Source organism: Nannospalax galili, unplaced genomic scaffold (assembly GCF_000622305.1).
Source record: "Nannospalax galili isolate Female #2095 unplaced genomic scaffold, S.galili_v1.0 scaffold33, whole genome shotgun sequence".
Lineage (NCBI taxonomy): Eukaryota > Metazoa > Chordata > Mammalia > Rodentia > Spalacidae > Nannospalax > Nannospalax galili.
In genome coordinates, this window is record NW_008335436.1 from 2,006,117 (window position 1) to 2,023,982 (window position 17,866).

Sequence of the window (17,866 nt, forward strand, 5' to 3'; positions counted from 1 at the left end):
TTATTTTTATTTTATGTGTATGTGTGCATTGCCTCCATGTAGGTAAGTGCACCCATGTCGTGCAATGCCCACGGAGGTCAGACGAGGCTGTCGGATCCCCTGGGACTGGAGTTACAGACAGTTGTTAGCTGACATGTGGTTTCTGGGATTTGAACCCAGGTCTTCTGCAAGAACAACCAGTGTTCTTAACCACTGAGCCATCTCTCCAGCCCAAAATAAAGAATCTTTTATTATTAGAAATAACCGTAGTTCTATGGATAGTTGTAGTGTGACGGTCATCTCACTCCTGCCCCGTTCTGGATCATTCCCTTCATTCACCTACAGAATTACTTTTTATTTCCTTTTGCAGGTTTCCCTTTGGCAGCCTTTTTTCCTTTCTTATCTTTTGGAGAGGTTTTTCCTTTCTTTTGTGCTTTTACTGGTTCTTCACGGGACCTTTTCTGCACCACGGTTCCACGCCACCACGCCTGAATCTGAAAACAAGACACTCAAATTCAGTGTCAGCAAGTGGTACAATTGCTATGGCTTGGCTGTGGCTTGTCCCTTTCTAAACATGCTAAGGGATTGGGGAGATGCAGTAGATCAGAGCATTTGCTGTGCAAGCATGAGGACCTGAGTTCAAATCCCTAGCACCCACATAAATCATCCAGAATGGCTACAAATGCCTATAACACCAGCACTGGAGAACAGAGACAGGTGGATCCTGAGAGCTCACTGGCCGGCCAGCTTAGCTGAAAAGGTAAACTTCTAGGGTCAAGACAATCAGGGAGCAGGGGGAGCCATAGAAGAGGACACCCAGTGTCCTGCTCTGGTCTCTGCATGTGTCCTCATGGGCACAGGTACCCACACACTCACCTGCATGCCCCCCCACATACCCCAAACACAAGACCAAAAATTAAATTCTTTTAAATGTTGAAATATAATTGCCAATGTGAGTGTTGAGAAATGATAGGACCATTTGAGTCATGAAGACTTAAGGTCATTCTCACAAGACAGCATTAGTTCTCTTGAGAATTCTTGATCTCAGATTTATTATAGAGGTGGTTGTTACAAAGCAAGGCCACCCTCTCTACTTCATGTCTTTTGTGCATGCTCTCTCACCATTTCAGCTCCAACCATGTTAGGACACCATTGCCAGGCACCTGATTTGATAACTATAAGCCAAACTTAACCTCCATTTTCTAGGGATTTCCCAGCCTTGGGTATTCTACTATAGCAACAGTAAACACACTAAGACAATGATAACTTGAAACAATTAAATCTCTTTGTTCTGCTAAAAGGTCTTTAAATATGGAGAATGGGCTGTGATTTCAATTCCACCAATTATTTACTGTCTTCTTAATCAGCTAGTCATTCAGAGAAAAGTAAGTGGGGTGAGGGGACTACTGAGTTCTCTTATGTCCTTGTCCTAGGCACTGTTAATACAAGATTTTTTTTTCACTCCAATAAAATTGTCCAAGAGGGTCGTTGAGATATCTAAGCAGGTAAACGCACTTGCCATCAACCCTGATGAGTTCAATCCCTGGGACCCACACAATATACATGGAGAACCGACTCCTGCAATTCTCCTCTGAATTCCACATGCATGCAGTGGCAGGCAAGCACCTCCACACACACACACACACACACACACACACACACACAATATATATATTTTTTTAATAGTTAAAAAATAGGGGTTGGAGAAATGTTAAGAGCAGTTAATAGCACGGGCTTCTCTTGCAGAGGACCAGGGTTTCATTCCCACCACCCACCTGGTGGCTAACAACCGTCTGTAACTCCAGTTCCAGGGGATCTGACCACTTTCTTCTGATCTCCATGGCCACTGCATGACATGGATGCACTTTCTTATATGCAGGCCTAACAATCATGTATATACAATAAAAATAAAAATTAAAAATTTGAAAATAATTAAGAATTTTAGATGATTTAAGTGTTTGAAGTTTGGGGTTCTTTGATTTGAATGCTGAGTTCTTATTTGACAAGGGATAGAGAAATAAAAGATAAAAATTCTAGTGTCAAAATTTAAAAATTCTCCCACTTAACCCTGGGGATATAAAAATAAAGAATCTCCTCAGGAGAATAAGGTATAGGCTCGGGTGTGGTTCTGTGGTAAGTAAAGTGCCTGTCTAGCATGTGAAAGGCCCTGTATTCCATCCCCAGCACCACACCACACACACACACACACACACACACACACACACACACACACACACTCACATCAGTAAAAAGCCACATAAGGCATGGGTGTACAGAAGCCAACTCCATAGAATAGTCTGCAATGTGCTTAACACAAGGCACCTCTGCAGAGCAACCGTGGGTGTGTGAAGGATCTGTGCTGCAGATGCTTGCCAAGGCTCTTGATTGTCCACCACAAATAGATGGTAAGACCCTGTTTCTGAAGACACTACATACTTCAATTTCAGAACACAGAAATCAATCTGGAGCTGACTTGGAAACTTCCTCCTTGATGGCTAGGTTTCATAGTGCAGAAAGGGGAAGTAAAGACATTAACAGTCTTACCTAGTCCTGGACCCTGCCTGATCCAATAATAAGCTGCAGGGCAAGATGTACTCGCTGGTGCAAGAGTGGCATGAAGGCCACGGGAGTAGCCAACTATGCTCTGGTTAGATTTGAGGCTGTGCTGCAGAGGGAATCCATGTCTGATACTAGTAAAAAACCTAGTCAAAAGCCCGTGGCTGGGGAGGTCCATAGGCCCTAGCATGGAACCCATTACTGCTGTTTTGCTAAATGGTCATTGTCAAACTGCCGTCTAGATGCTCATATTTATATCCATAGACCAGTGTTGCATCCAGCCTTCACCAGACAAGCTTCCTACTGCAGGGGACAGCAGTCAATGCAGAGATGCATAATTGGTCAAGGAGCTGAGGATAAGTGACTACTGAGTGCTCAGCCCTAAATGGGACATCTATTTCAATGCCCACGGAAGCTCAGGAAACATCTCAAAAGAGGGGGCAGAAAGAATGTAAGTGCCAGAGGAGGGGAAGGAGCCTTCTCTTGTGAAAGGCTGTCTTCTAAACATGACATGGTCATTGCACTCATGAACTCACAACAGCTATGGTTACCTGCACAAGACCTGCCCAAGCTCAGGTGAGTCAACATTCCAGTACGGATATGGGAGAGGCTGATGAGACCCAGCCTGTAGCTAAGAAGCTATTGGCAATTGGTGGCTGCTGGAAAGGGAGAGTCGCTTTTCTCTGGGGATGCCCCTGCTGGCAGGTTGCCCCCATGCCAGTGTCTGCCCCACATCCATGTGCATGCAGATAGCACTAACAGGAATCAGTGGGTTATTAAAGGGGGGGCATGAAGGATGAAGGGGGACAGGTAAGGGAGATTTGGGTAGAAGGAGAAAGGGGAGAGGAAAGATTAAGGGATGGATATGATCAAGATACATTGCATCCAGCTATGAAAATGTCCAAGAATAATTTTTAATTAAAACAAAACCCATCTGCTGGGCATGGTGGTGCGTGTCTTTAATCCCATCACTGGGGAGGCAGAGGCAGGCCTTTGTGAGTTCCAGGCCAGCCTGGTCTACATAGTGAGTTCCAGGCCAGCCTGGTCTACATAGTGAGTTCCAGGCCAGCTGGGGCTACAGGGAGACACTGTTTCAGAAAGACCAAAAAAGCCCCTCCCCCCAAAAAAAGGGAAGCAGAGGCAGGCAGATGTCTGTGAGATGGAGGCCAACCTGGTCTACATAGCTGAGGTCACAGGGAGCTCCTGTCTCAAAAAGACAAAAAAAAAAAAAAGAAGCACACACACACACACACACACACAAAATTACACTTGATGTGAAAAAAAAGAACACAAAGTCCTGTGCTGATTCTACCTTTCTTGCCATTATTTTCCTAATTCTGTTTTCCTTCAGGTGTTTCCGTATAGCCTCACTGCCTTGGGTACACACGTCCATTGGCGGGTCTTCCATGGGGTTGTCCATCAGTGTCAGAACCTTAATATTTACCAGTTGATCCAGGTTCTCTGGGAGGTGGGTGAGTAAGTTGTCTTCCAGCAGCAGCTCTCTCAAATCTGGGAAGATTTTTTTGTGTGTGTTAAATGGTTGACCTCGCTTAGGAACTTGGCCCCTAAACTTGCCCGGGTGAGATCTACCTCTACATCAGTAAATGACTATTGAGGGATGGATGAGATGATTCTTGTAGCTCTGTTTGTGTCTAAGCTTCTACGACATGAATAAAGGCTAGTAGGTACTCAGCAAAAACTTGCTAAGTGGGTATATGGATAAAGAATAATTTACCCTAGTAGAAAATGTTGGAGTATTTAGAAGTCAGACGTGATTTTCCAAGTCAATCATTTAACTAAAAATCCCCTTGCTGATTTCATCATTCTGGGTCAATAATTTCCTTTTAATTCAAGTGACCTAATGACCAAGATGGGTGTTTACACCAGGAGCCCAACTCCAAACTGTCATATAGTTTGCACCCAATCAATTACTGCTGGTGGTGGGTGTGATGAAAGTGTGGCTGCATGCTAATTTTCTTAGCAGTCGTTATCTCCTTCTCGTTTCAATTACAGTTATAATCCACCTTCTCAAGACTCTTAGCTATACCAACCAGGGTGCCTGGCCTCCCTCGTGTCACTAGTGGGACTGTAAGGATGTATTGGGCTAGCACTCAGTTTTACCAACACTGAAGTTGGTCTTTAGTAAGGCAAGGAAGCCATTCATCACGGGAAATGTGGGCCTCAAACTACACTAGTCGTGGACCTGTGACATGTGCTCACCTTGTGCTTGGCAAATGGCATCTGGGAGTTGCCTGAGCAGATTGTGGCGACAATCAAGAACTTCCAGGTTTCGCATTGATCCCAAGGATGTGGGCAGGTACTCCAAATGATTGTTTTCTATGTACAGCTCTTTAAGACTCTGAAATAACATGAGAGTATGTCATAAGGATCCTTACCTTGATGAGTGAATTACAATAACCAAAATCACCCATGAGTGCCACACATCTTCAGCGGGGACATGATGCATTGGGACAAAGGGAGAAACATAACTTGTTATGGTTTGAATCTGAAATGTCCTTCATAGGCCCATGTTTTTAGTGCTTATTCCCAAGTTTGTGGTGCTTTTTGAAGCTTGTAGAACATTTAAGCAGTGGGGCATGGCCGTGGAAGTAAGCCACTAGGGGTTGGTCTTTGGAGGTCATATTTGTACCTAGCTCTGATCTAGCTCTCTCTGCTTCTTGGTCAGCCATGAGGAAGGGGCCTTTGCCACATACTCCTGATGCCATGGGCAGACTACCTGATGCCTGCCTCCCCTCTGGGGTACACTGAAATTACTCTGAAACTGTGAGCCTAAACAAAACCTTCCTCCCTTGAACAGTTTTGTCAGATGTTTTGGCCATAGGGACAGGAATAGTAACTGCTACAATATTTAAAGGATGAAAATCAAGAAATAAAATTGCTTTTGAGCAAAGCCATTAGATTTAGTTCCCATTAGAACTTCGTTTTATTAGAACTTTTGAATCTAGCCTGGTGTGGTGGCACACGCCTTTAATCCCAGCACTCGGAAGGCAGAGGCAGGTGGATCACTGTGAGTTCAAGGCCAGCCTGGTCTGCATAGCAAGTTCCAGGCCAGCTGGGGCTATAGGGAGACCCTGTCTCAAGTTTTTCTGCATGGACCATTTGTTCCACCTCAATAGATACTTATTTTTGCAGTTGCCACAGTTCTTCAATCATCCTGGCAGAGTGGGTGGAAAGAAAGAGCTGGAAGGTGGGAAGGAGTGCTGTGAAATACTATCTTCTGAACTTAATATGGCTATAACACTCATGAATTCATATATTACCCCAAATCGTCTAAAGTAGCCAAAATGCATAGACAATGGTTTTGGAGGCAGTCAATGTAACTACTTTCAACTTTGCTGGGTGAAAAAAATTAATGTTTGCATTTTACGCTGTGATTACTATATGTCCTGTATTAGGAACAAGATGATGAAAAGGTGTTTTGTGAGCTCAGGGCAGAGCAAGGTAGAGTTAGGAATTGGACTTCTGTATTATTTGTGCCACTGCTTAGTTCCTGACTAGGGATCATGAAGGAAACGTGGGTCTTACTTTACTGTCATTAAAAGTGTAGTAAGGGGAACACAAGTGATTCTTTAAAGAATACAGATACAAAGACAACAAGAAGGCTGTGGATAAAGTTATCTTGTTGTGTTGCTAGGATTCAGCATAGAACTATCACCCACCACCAAGTAAGAAACTCACATCGCATTCTCCTTACATGTTAACCTCAGTATCAAAATTCAGGCTCCCAACCATGTCACTGATGGGGTACTTTAACTTCTAAACAGCATAATTTTCAAAGTGCACACAAAAGTGGAAATTAAATGGAAAATAATATGAGTCAATTTCTACAAATAAAACATACCAAAATACAGGAGTTGGAGAACTGGCTCAGTGGTTAAGAACACTGGCTGCTCTTGCAGGTCATCCAGGTTCAAATCCCAGCACCCACATGGCAGCTAACAACTGTCCTTAACACCAGTTCCAAGGGGTCTGACACTCTCTTCTGACATCCACAGACATTACACTACATGGATGCACTTGAATATATGCAGGCATCGCACTCATACACATAAGATAAAAATAATAAAGTAAATATGTGAACCATACCAAAATACAATAGTAGAAAGACATATTGAAGAGATCCTGGTGCAATAGTGGCATGATGGCTCTGGGGGTAACCAGCCCTTTTCTGATAGGGTATGAGGCCTGTTCCACAGGAGGCAATTTATACCTGGTACTGTAAAACTGGTCAAAGACCCAAGGAGATAACCTACTACTGTTGTTTTGCTAAATGGTTATGTTGTCAAACTGCCTTCCAAATGTTTACATCCATAGATTAGTGCTGCTCTCAACCTTGGCTGGAAAAGCTTCTTTCTGAAGTGGGCAGTGTTGATGCCACAATTCATAATTGGTCAAAGTACTGAAAATAAGTGTCTTTTGAATTCCTAAGTGGGACATCTATATCAATCCCATTAAGCTTAGGGATCTCATGGAAGAGGGGGTGGAAAGTAAGAGCCAGAGGAAGGGGAAGAATGCTGTGAAATGCTGTCCTCTGAACATGACATGCCATTACACTTATGAACGCACAACAGCTGTGATTACTTGCACAAAATCCAAGCCAAGGTCAGTTAACACTCCAGCAGGAGCACTAGCCGACTCTGGGTTAAAGAAGAAAGGAGAGGATGTGAAGGTGGAAGGGTGTGTTGGAGGGTGTCTGAGGGGAATAGACAAGTACGTTGAGGGTGGATGGGGTCAAGATGTATTGTAAAGATGCCTGATATTTTTAGAGAATAAAAGATAACTGTCTAAAAAGATACTGATGAACAGTAACAGCAAAGGGTCGTGGGGCTTAGACTTGGTCAGGGACAACGAAAGCCTCAAAATGTGAAGCTCTCTGTCTGGATCTGAAAACCCAATACAGATGCCTTCTTGCGCAGTGTGGGGAATGCCAACCACCTCATCCTCTCTTTAGTATCAGGCAGTAGGGGAGGGCGGAAATGGTGTATGCTTCTTGGCTGTTAGTTGGGAAGGCTTACCTGTAGGTTCCCAATGTTTTCTGGCACATAGGAAAGCTTGGTTCCCTGATCTTGTCCAATGTATAATTTCTCCAGAGACGGTAAGGAAAAGATCGCCTCTGGGAAGGATGTGAAATCGTTTCCTGTTAGTCCAAGTATCTTTAGTTTTGAAAGTGAGCCCAGTTCCGATGGTAACTGGAAGTATAATGTTGAGATTGTTTTCAACGGTTGAAAAAGAAGTTGAGCTTTTGGTTTTAAAGCAAGTTATTAAACAAAAAGTAGAACTGCTTAGTATCTCCTACTGAGGGAAAGTTTCCATGTCTGTTTACATACTTAGTGTATATACTTTGAAAACCTGCATTCTGGGGTTGCACTTAATTCTTGCTGACACAGGCAAGCACGGAAGACATTTAGCCTGGGGCTGTGTTTGGTTTGGGGTTTGGCACATAGTTCTTCCGTAATAATGTTCTTGGCAGCCTTGTTCTCCTATACCTGCATTTATTCTACACACGCCCCTCTCCAAATAATGCGTCAAGCAATCTTAGAACCTCCTGGAACCTCCACTGCATTTGAGACGACAATTTATGCAATAGCATAAAATTTCCCACCTCTGGTAACAATCAAATTTACATAGTTCCTATTCAATTATATTCCCAACATATCTGGTTTGAGGAAGAGACGGACCAACCTGGCCTGAACTAGTTTTGGGTGCATGCAAAGTAAAGCAAAACCATGTCCTGTAGTAACATTTTAAGGAGAATTCCATACTTAACATCTTATTCCTGTGCATAATTGGGCTTGCTTATGATTAAAATCAAACGCATTATAGGAAGGGACATGTGCAGTAGGAAAACTGGATATATGACCTAATTTATCAAACAGAATGAGAACCACCAAACTCCACCCGTAGTAACCAGCCCCTCACCCTCTTGAACCCCTTAGAAGGAAGTCCAGAACAAGTGGGGCCCTTAAATAACCTCGCCACACACTACACGTCGACCTTGACAGGCTCTCCCTCTGTAATCTGTCACTTTGCTCTGAGGGAAGCTATCTTGCTTCTTTTGCAAATCTGTGCACACTCTTCTTTTCAGTTATGTGACCCTAGAAATGCCCCGACCCTGGGAGCCCTGCTGGCCTCTGCGTTTCACTTTTGCACACTGCACTACGTCACTGCCGAGGTGTCATCTACAACATGCCATGAAGATTTGCAGTAAGTTTAATGCTCTAGTCTGCCTTCAATTGCTGTGACCAAACACTCTGACCAATTCTAGCTTGGGGAGGAAAGGGTTTATTCAGCTTACATCTCCTGGGTCACAGTTCATTAAGGAGCCCAAGGTAGGAACTCAGGCAGGAACTGTTTGGAGGCAGGAGCTGGAGCACAGGCCATGGAGGAATGCTGCTTACTGGCCCATGCACAGATTGCTTTCTTATGTAATACAGAACAACCTTCCCAGGGGTGGCACTGCCCACAGTGGGCTGGGCCTTCTCACATCACTCAAAAATCAAAAAAATACCCACCACAGACACGGCCAAAGGCCGGTCGAATGGAGGCAATTTCCCAATTGAGGCTCCCTCAATCCAGATATATCAAATTGATGACTAAAGCTATCCAGCACATCTAATTACTAGAACTGATTCATTTAGTTTTGACAATGCCCACTTTTTTCCATGCTAAAAGGCTTTTTAACCTGGCAATTTTGAAGCTGCTGTTGAATGATGGAGGCAAACACACATTCACACCATTTCTGATCAGAGTATTCAGTGTAGATACTGGGATCCTGGCTTGTAGTGTTCTGCCTTCCTTTGAACACCAAGACTTTTGCATATTATTCAGGAAGTATTTCACAGACTACTAGAGCTTAAAAGAAGTTAGAAGGCCTTGAGAAGGTTCTGTGTTCCAACAGTCTAATACAATGGTTGAGTGTGTTGGCAGGCAGCCCTGCGGTCCTTTCTTTCTTACATTTCCTAGAGAGAGGAGCTCATTGCTTCCCATGGAGATCTCTAATCATCAGATTTTTGTTTTTTATCAAGCCACAGCCTGCATCACGGTCAGGCTCATCTCTCTTCTTTTTCTGGCCCTTAGAATTTCATGGAAAAAAACTCAACTCTAACTGTGATATAACCACTTTTCCAACTGTGCAACAGAGATTTTTCACTGTTAAAAAATTCCAGCTGCTCATCTCAATACCTTTTTTTTTGTCTTTTTGGAACAGGGTCCTCCCTGTAAACTCACAGAAATTCACCTGCCTTTGCCTCCTAAGTGCTGGAATTAAAGGCATGTACCACCATACTCAACTCTCAAAACTTTAACTGCATACTCCTTATCTAACTTTATTCCTAAGTGGGAAGTGGGAATCTCCTCTGTTTCCTGTGTCTTCCTCTTCACTGTCCCTAATCTGCTATCCTAGTTTTCATGCTGGTTCGACCTTAGCTCTGCTTGGCACTCCCCCCCGCCACACCTCTCCATAGCTCATGAATGGGGAATGATGGCCACCCACAATTGGAAAAGGAAGCACACTTTAAGACTGACCCAACTAAGCCTCTGTAAAAGTGTTGCACAACTGAAATCTTCCAGAAGACAGTTTTCTCTCTCTCTCTCTCTCTCTTTTTTTTTTTTTAAAGAAATCAGACTCTTGCTCTCTCTCGCTCTCACTCTCGCTCTCTATTTTTTCTAATGCTTGTTTGTTTTGACACAGAGTCTCACTATGCAGTCCAATCTGTTATCCTTCTGCCTTAGCCTCAGAGTTTCTCACTTTCTACTGAAGAGCAAGATGGCTGCTACATTTCCAAGAATCATTTCCTCACCTAACAAAGCTCAGAGCAAGAAAAAACAAGCCCTCGACTTGCGTCCATATTTGAGGTGAGAAAAACTTCTAAGAAATGTTCTTTTAACTCCTGTCATAAAAGTTGCATTATATACTCAAGGAGTACAGCCAATCATTGGTAAAGTAAGTTGAATGCCCAACTAACACACTTTAAAAGTGTTGCGAAACTTAAAACTTCCAGAAGACAGTTTTTTCTCTCCCTCGCTCTCTCTTTTTTTTTTTTTTTAAAGAAATCAGATCAAGTTGGTCTCCAGAGAAACTGAGTTTAAGCTTTTCTCCTTCGCTATTCTAAAATGCCTCATGAAGCACTTGGCTCTGGTCCATACCAACCACCTGTGTTCAGTGAAACCCAAAAGGAGGAGACTTTAAACCAAGTCTTTTCATTACAATCTGGCAATCCCACACATTGTTTGCTTAACTCACTGGTTTAGCTATGTTCAGAGCACAGTGAATGCTCATGAGTTTTTCCAGCATATTCAAGACCTATTATTCCATTTCATCAATTCATGATAAAGCTTAATGGAAATAAATATGGACACAGAGGGGCTGTGTGATGGCTCAGCAGATAAAGGTGCTTGTCCCACAGGCCTGTGGATCTGGGCCCGAACCCAAGAACTCACATAAAGGTGGAAGGAGAGGACTAACTCCACAAAGCTGTCCTCTGACCTCCACACGTGTGCCATGACACACATGTATACTCATCATGCACACGCAATAACAATTTTTTAAAAAAATTAAATCTCGACATACAGAAACTTTGCAGAGCATCAACTTAGAGCAATTTATTTCTGATACTATAATTGATCTGTAACCATTTTGAGGTTGAAGATGCTGTTTTTGTTTTCCCCTTTAGTAATAGTGCACTATACAAGTAAAATCCCTTTGGAGACACATTGAAAGTCAGCTATTTTTATATTTAGTTAGACAAGAAAAAGCTACTAGTCAGGCTTCAAGAGCCAGAAATCAATCAGCTGAGTCTTTGGGGTGGGAGAGATAAAAAGCTGGCTTAAGGGCCCTATACAATAAAGAAGATAAAAAATCCTGGAGGTAGGAGCTGGAGAGATGGCTAACTGGTTAAGAGCACTGGTTTTTCTTGCAGAGGACCCAGGTTCAATTCTCAGCACCCACATAGCTACTAACAACCATCCCTAACTCCAGTTCCAGAGGATCTGACACTCTCTTCTGATCTCTGCAGGCATTGTATGACATGGGTGCACTTACATACATGCAGGCAATACACTCATATACATAAAATAAAAATAATAAATTAAATATTTTTAAAGATCCTGGAGGTTACAAATTATAGCACAAGAGGAAATTAAGGAAGAAGAAAGCACACAAAAAGTATCAGAAAAACTAAAATCAGAAAGCAACGGTACATCAAGATTTTCATGTTCAGTACAATAATATTTAACATGTCTACATTTTAGCCCAGTCTGGCTTAGGGTGAAATTCAGGCTTATCTTTGTTAGCAAGCAACATACAGTGAGTCTCTCCTGTGAGAGTTTAAAGTTTCTCTCAAGAAGAGATTAGATATCATTGATGACCTAATGGGAATTAAGATAATGTGTTATCCATTCCAAGAACACTACATTTTGAGTCACTTCAACTGTAGAATAAAACACTTTCTCCACTTAAAGGAATTTCTGTAAGGATGACTTCTACAATAGGGGCTTGCTCTGAACAGATGACTTGCTTTACCTAAGCATGCACCAAAAAGTTAATCTCATGTTTTGAGATCATTTAACACAATCTCAGCTTATAATGTAAAACTATGTGCTAGGCCTGGGGCTCCTCTTGTCACCTAAACATATAGCTTAATCCTTCATGACTCTTCCTTGCCCCAGACTTAGAACAATGTATGACTGTATGTATGTATGACTATATGTATGTTTTTCATACCAAGCACTGCAAACAGTGGTTATTCAAATATTCATTAGAAGCAACAAGGTCATTATCCCATTTGTCTTGCAAATGGTACATGGAATTAAGTTGACAACATCTGTTTGTGGCTGTGTGTGCTATCCTAGGTCAGTAGGGGTCAGAGGGACATAATCCTCTGATAAGACAGTTCCTCTTTTCCTTCCCAACTTCATGTTGGATGTACAGGTTTAATACAGAGAGAGCAAAACCTTTTCTGGAGAGCACAGTTCCAGAAGAAATCTGAAGGAACAGGTTCTCCAAGCAGTCTGGGTCCCCTTTCGGTTGTCTCAGGTTGTCTTTATTCAACCATCGCCATAATGTGGTGTCTGTCAAGCATCAAGCACTGCCACAAATTCCTTTTTGCTTTTCTTTACGTGTGTGTGTGTATGTGTGTGTGCGCGTGTGCACATATGCGCCATGTGTGTAGCGTAGTGTGTATGTGGAAGTCAGAGGACAGCTTTTGGAAGTTGGTTCTTGCCTTCCACCTTGTTTTTGAGGCAGGGTCTCTCTTGTTTGGTACTGTACTGTGTACTCCAGGGTAGCTGGCCTGCTTGCTCCCAGGTGATTTTCCTGTCTCCACATCCCATGTCCAGGTAGAAGTGCTGGATTACAGATGTGAGTGACTACGTTTTTTAATGTGGAGTCTGCATATCTGAACTCTAATCATCAGGCTTTGGGGGAAAATGCTTTTATCTATGTAGCCATCCCCCTAGCTCCCTGAATGGAATTTTTTACATCAGCAATGTCTAATACAAGTATGGGCTCTTTTGGAAACAGGAAAATTCTCCTAGGTAGGCTGCTCTCTCAGTAGAAATTAAATCTTAGAGTCTCTTCATAAACCTTCAAGTTTACACTAAAAGATTTGTTTTCTGAGAGACAGTTTTAAAATCCCACAGCAGCCAGGTATGGTGGTACATGCCTGTAATCCCAGGTGGTTAAGGCCCTGGGACCTTAAAGCACCCCTCGAGTTAAAGGCTCAGGAAAAAAAAACAAAAACTCACCACCAGGAAAATAAGTCAGAAACCAAACCAAACAAACAAAATGAGCATGTCTACTTTTAATGAGTAACACAACACACTACAATTAAAATTGAGTTCCTCTATGATCCCCATTTCATTGTGCTTTTATTTATGTGTTTAATTTTGGTCCTAGTAATTGAACCAGGACCTTGCACATACCAGGCAAGCACTGAGCATATTGCCGTATTTATTTATTTATTTAGCGTTGATTTTTATGTTTATGAATGTGCATGTATGTAAGCACATCACATGTGTGCAATGCCCATGGAGGCCAGAAGTCATCAGATCCCCTGGAACTGGAGTTAAGAATGGTTGTTAGCTGCCATATGGATGCTGGGAACCAAACCCGGGTCCTTTGCAAGAACAACCAGTGATTCTAACTGCTGAGCCATCTCTCCAGCCCCTCACTGCCTTTCTTGATCCCTCCTCCCAAAGGCAGTTACTCTCAGGAACTTGGTGAGGTTTTTTTTTTTATACTTTTGTTACATTTTCATACTTGTATTATAAATACTCATAAAAATGTGTGGTATGTATGCATATGTGTTTACTTATATGTGCAATTAAAAAGGTTCTATTTATGCGTGTGCGTATGCATGTGAGCATGTGTGGACCGCACACATGCAGAGGTCAGAGGACATCTTGTAGAGGTCAATTCTCTCCTTCCACAATTTGGGTCCCAGGACCAAACTCATTGGCAGCAAGTCCTTTTACCCACTGAGTCATCTTGCTGGCCTCTACATGTGTAATTTTTGTGCAACTCAACGATGAATAAGCGTTTTGACGAAGTATTTTCTGTTTAATGAGCACCATAGTTTTGAGGCGTCTCCACATTAGCACACGCAGCTTCAGGCAGCTTCCCAGTGTTGTGTAGTATTGCATTTTAGGAAAATGACAGTTATTTGTCTTCTCCCCACACATGATGCTGCGTGTCTTCCAAACCGGATACATAACAGTGCTGTGATGACCCATGTGAACACTCACCCTACTCACGAGGAGAGTTTCTCCAGGAACAAACCTGTTCTTTCAGCTTCCCATGAAAGCAGTATTACTAAGGTATTCTCGGAAAAGCCCGGGTTGGAATTCTGACTCCTTAACACGATGATGGCTGAGGACAACTCACTACAGGTTATGGCTCAGTGACTACCATCACATGTCCTAAGAAAACAGCAGGCAGTTACAGCTATTGCTGCTGTAAGCCGGAAGAAAGAACGTAAAGCGCCACCTTGTGGGAAACCTTTGATAACCCCCGGGTTTCCGCCTCTAGCAGGTTCGGTTTGCTGTTTGGAAGTAGAACCACAGCAATTAGGGTAGGAAGGGCCTTTAGGAGGCGCAGACAGCCGGGACCGGACGCAGTACCTGTCCTATTTTATTATCATCCATGGCCAGGATCTCCAGCTTCTTCAGCGCGCAGAGCTGCATCGGGAAGTGGTCCATGTGGTTCTGGCTGAGATCCAGGAAACACAGGTTGACCAGGCGCTTGAAGGAGCGCCGCAGGCCGCGCAGGGTGGTGTCGCGCAGGTAGAGCAGGTGCAGCGACGTCCACCTGCAGACGAGGCGCGGCAACTTCTCCAGGCGGTTCCCACTCAGGCCAACCTCGGTCATTTCGGTGAGCTGGTCCAGGGTGAGCGGGAGCGAGTGGAGGAAGTTGTGGGACAAGTCCATCACCGACAGTTTGCTACACTGGCTCAGCGACTCCGGCAGGAAGGACAGGTGGTTGGACGCCACGTAGAACTTCTGCAGCTTCGTCAGATGCCCGATTTCTTCTGGGATGGCCTTCAGCTTGTTCTCGTCCAGGTCAATGATCTCCAGGTTGCAGAGAACACAGAGCTCGCGAGGGAAAACCTTGAACTGGTTTTGTTTCAGGTAGATCTCCCTGAGCTTGGTCTGGTTCACGATTTCCTCCGGCAGATGTTCCAGCTGGTTCCCCTCCAGCCCAAACAGCTCCAGGTGATGGAGGGATTTACAGATCACGCCCGGAACCTCTCCCAGGCCGGCACGGTAGAGCCGGAGCTCGCGCAGGGTGCGCAGGCGGCTGAGCGCCGGCAGCGAGGAGGCCAGCAGGGGGTTGCCGCTCAAGTCCAGGCCCTCCAGGTTGCTGAGCGTCCCCAGCTCTGGACACAGGCTCTGCAGTTTGTTCTTATTCAGATAGAGGACCTTGATATTCTTTAAATGCTGAATATCCCGGGGAATTTCTGCGATCAGGTTATTTTCCAAGTGCAACTCTTCCAAATCTTTCAAGGCCAAAATCTCCGACGGGACGGTCATCAAACTCTGGTTGGAACCGTCAATGAAGAATGTTCTATCGGTGATCCAGTGCGGGTCATTTCTCTGACGAGTTTTGGGAAAAGGCTCTGGTTTCAGTATCTCCTTTGACATGATTTTGAAGTAAAGTTCAACACTCAAAATCTGAAATACTGTGGAAGGAAAAACAAGAATCAGAATTCCCCTGCCCCCAGATTTATGAACCTGGAGAGTAAAAGAAACCTAATTGAATAAATTATTGAAAGTATTCTGGAACATAAGATTTAGATTTCTGTGTTTCATGGTAGGATAAGAATTAATGTCTAGTAGGATCCTCTTTCTGGTGGGCTTGTGCACGTGTTCACACACACACACACACACACACACACACACTCCAATTTCAGTTTTTAAAAAATGCCTGTTTTGGTGCTGGAGAGATGGCTCAGCAATTAAGAGCAATAATGCTCTTGCAGAGGACCAGAGTTTGGTTCCCAGGCCCACACCAGGGGTCTCACAACTGCCTGTAACTCCAGCTCCAGGGGGATCCAATGCCTTCTTCTGGCCTCTCACTTGCACTGGTGCGCGCACGTGCGCGTGCGCACACACACATACACTTAATTTTAAAAATCTTTTAAAATGCTTTATTCTCTTTCAAATGGATTGTAGAAGGTTGCAAAGGATCATTGCCGCTACCACAATCCCTAGAAAACATTAGGAAAAAGCCCTATTTCATATTTTTCCATAAAGTCTCCAGAGTTGTAGGTGTAAAGCAGGCTAAGGGGATGACAATCTAGTGATAAGCATTTTTTCTTCATAAGTAGAGACCAGTGGGTAGATTGTTCCATGGCTGGTGGGGCTGGCAGGCAGAGGAACAAGCTTTCATGGGTTGGGTGGGGTGGGGTGGCACCTTCTGGGACAGGAGAGCCAGAACCAGTCGAGGAAAACCAAAACAACTTTTAACAGTTGCATGTGGCCCAGCAGGGGTGACCCCAGTCTGGAGTGATCTTAAGTCAGAGTCAGCTCTCCATTAGACACTGCCCAAGTGGCTTTGGAGAAAGGTGCAGGCTGGACTAAAAGCACACAGAGCTTGCTGTCTAGAGTCTTGGCCTGGTTCTGTACTGTTTGCTCTCCCTTCCCCTGGAGAAGCATCTCCAGGAGCCATTCCCCTTTCTGTATCTTCTTAATTCAAAATAATTGGAGAGGAAAAGGTAGAGGAAAACCTGACTTGTTACCAAGCTGCTCCTCAATGTTACTGGGAGTCTAAGGGATAAATGAACACATTTTTGCATTTTGCCATGTTTCCCACGAAGAAAGGTCCTAAAGCTTAAGTCTCACAAGACACTCAAAGTTTCTGCCTTGCCTGAACTCCAGCGGCAGTGGGGATGATGGGAATACTGAGCTGGAATTTCTCGTGCATTGGTATGAAGGGAACTCAGATATTTTTTTCTTTAACGTGTGTGTGTGTGTGTGTGTGTGTGTGTGTGCATTTTGAGACAAAGTCTCACTATGTAATCCTGGCTGACCTGAAACTATATAGACCAGGCTGGCCTCCAACTCACAGACATCAGCCTGCCTCTTCCTCCTACGTGCTGAGACTAAAGGCGTGCCTCACTATACCCAATTTTTAACTGATTTTACCCTGCAGGTCTTCATCCACTCTCTCCTGCAAGGAGTCTGGCTGATTCTGGAGTACTTCACCCCACCCACCCGCTTCTTCCAGCCCTTCTTTTTTGTCCAAGTACCACATCCTAGCATGCCACTCTGTAATACCTCTCGGCCTCCCTGGTCTCCGGCTGTAGCAGAGGCCTTGTGGTCTCTCCCAGGCTGCCACTGCTGTTTCAGAAACGACTCAACAGTTAAGTTCTCCAAATTCATCCTCCAGCTGCGGGCCGGGATCTGAGGGCCCCTAGAGCCCCGCCCCTTTACAGTCATAGTCCTCAGACTCCACGTGGATCTAACCCTGCCTGCCTCGGTAGTCTAGGTACTGACTGTACGTGCGCTACGGCAGCCTGGCCCCTGAACGGGCTATCTCGGACTAATCCAGACACCTTCGCCAGGAAGTCCTCCCAGATGTTTTCCACCCTTTCACAAAATCGTTTTTTGCTCCCCTATTCCATGTCCTTCACCGTCGGATTCCTCGCTTGGCCCTCGCAGGCCTGCGCGTCCTTTCGGAAGAAGGCTGGGTCACCGTCGGCTTTGTAGTCGGGTCCTAAGAACAGCAGCCAAGCAGCCAGTCCTCGGAAGCTCCTCCCTCAGGGTACCCCCAACCCGGGGAGGAGGGGAGGTAGGCTGAACTACTCCACGGAGG

The 17,866-nt window shown here is 44.3% G+C and overlaps 1 protein-coding gene across 1 annotated transcript; it reads right to left on the reverse strand.

Annotated features, from left to right (window-relative positions):
• Positions 1–326: 326 nt before the first annotated feature.
• On the reverse strand, positions 327–17,826 carry Lrriq4 (leucine rich repeats and IQ motif containing 4). Its single transcript, XM_008830121.2, has 6 exons — positions 17,685–17,826; positions 14,674–15,731; positions 7,572–7,745; positions 4,756–4,894; positions 3,848–4,044; positions 327–473 (listed from the first exon to the last, which is right to left on the reverse strand). Exons 2-6 carry the CDS (start codon positions 15,691–15,693, stop codon positions 327–329), a joined length of 1,677 nt encoding a protein of 558 aa, XP_008828343.1. The 5' UTR covers positions 15,694–15,731; positions 17,685–17,826.
• Between the last annotated feature and the right edge of the window lie 40 nt (positions 17,827–17,866).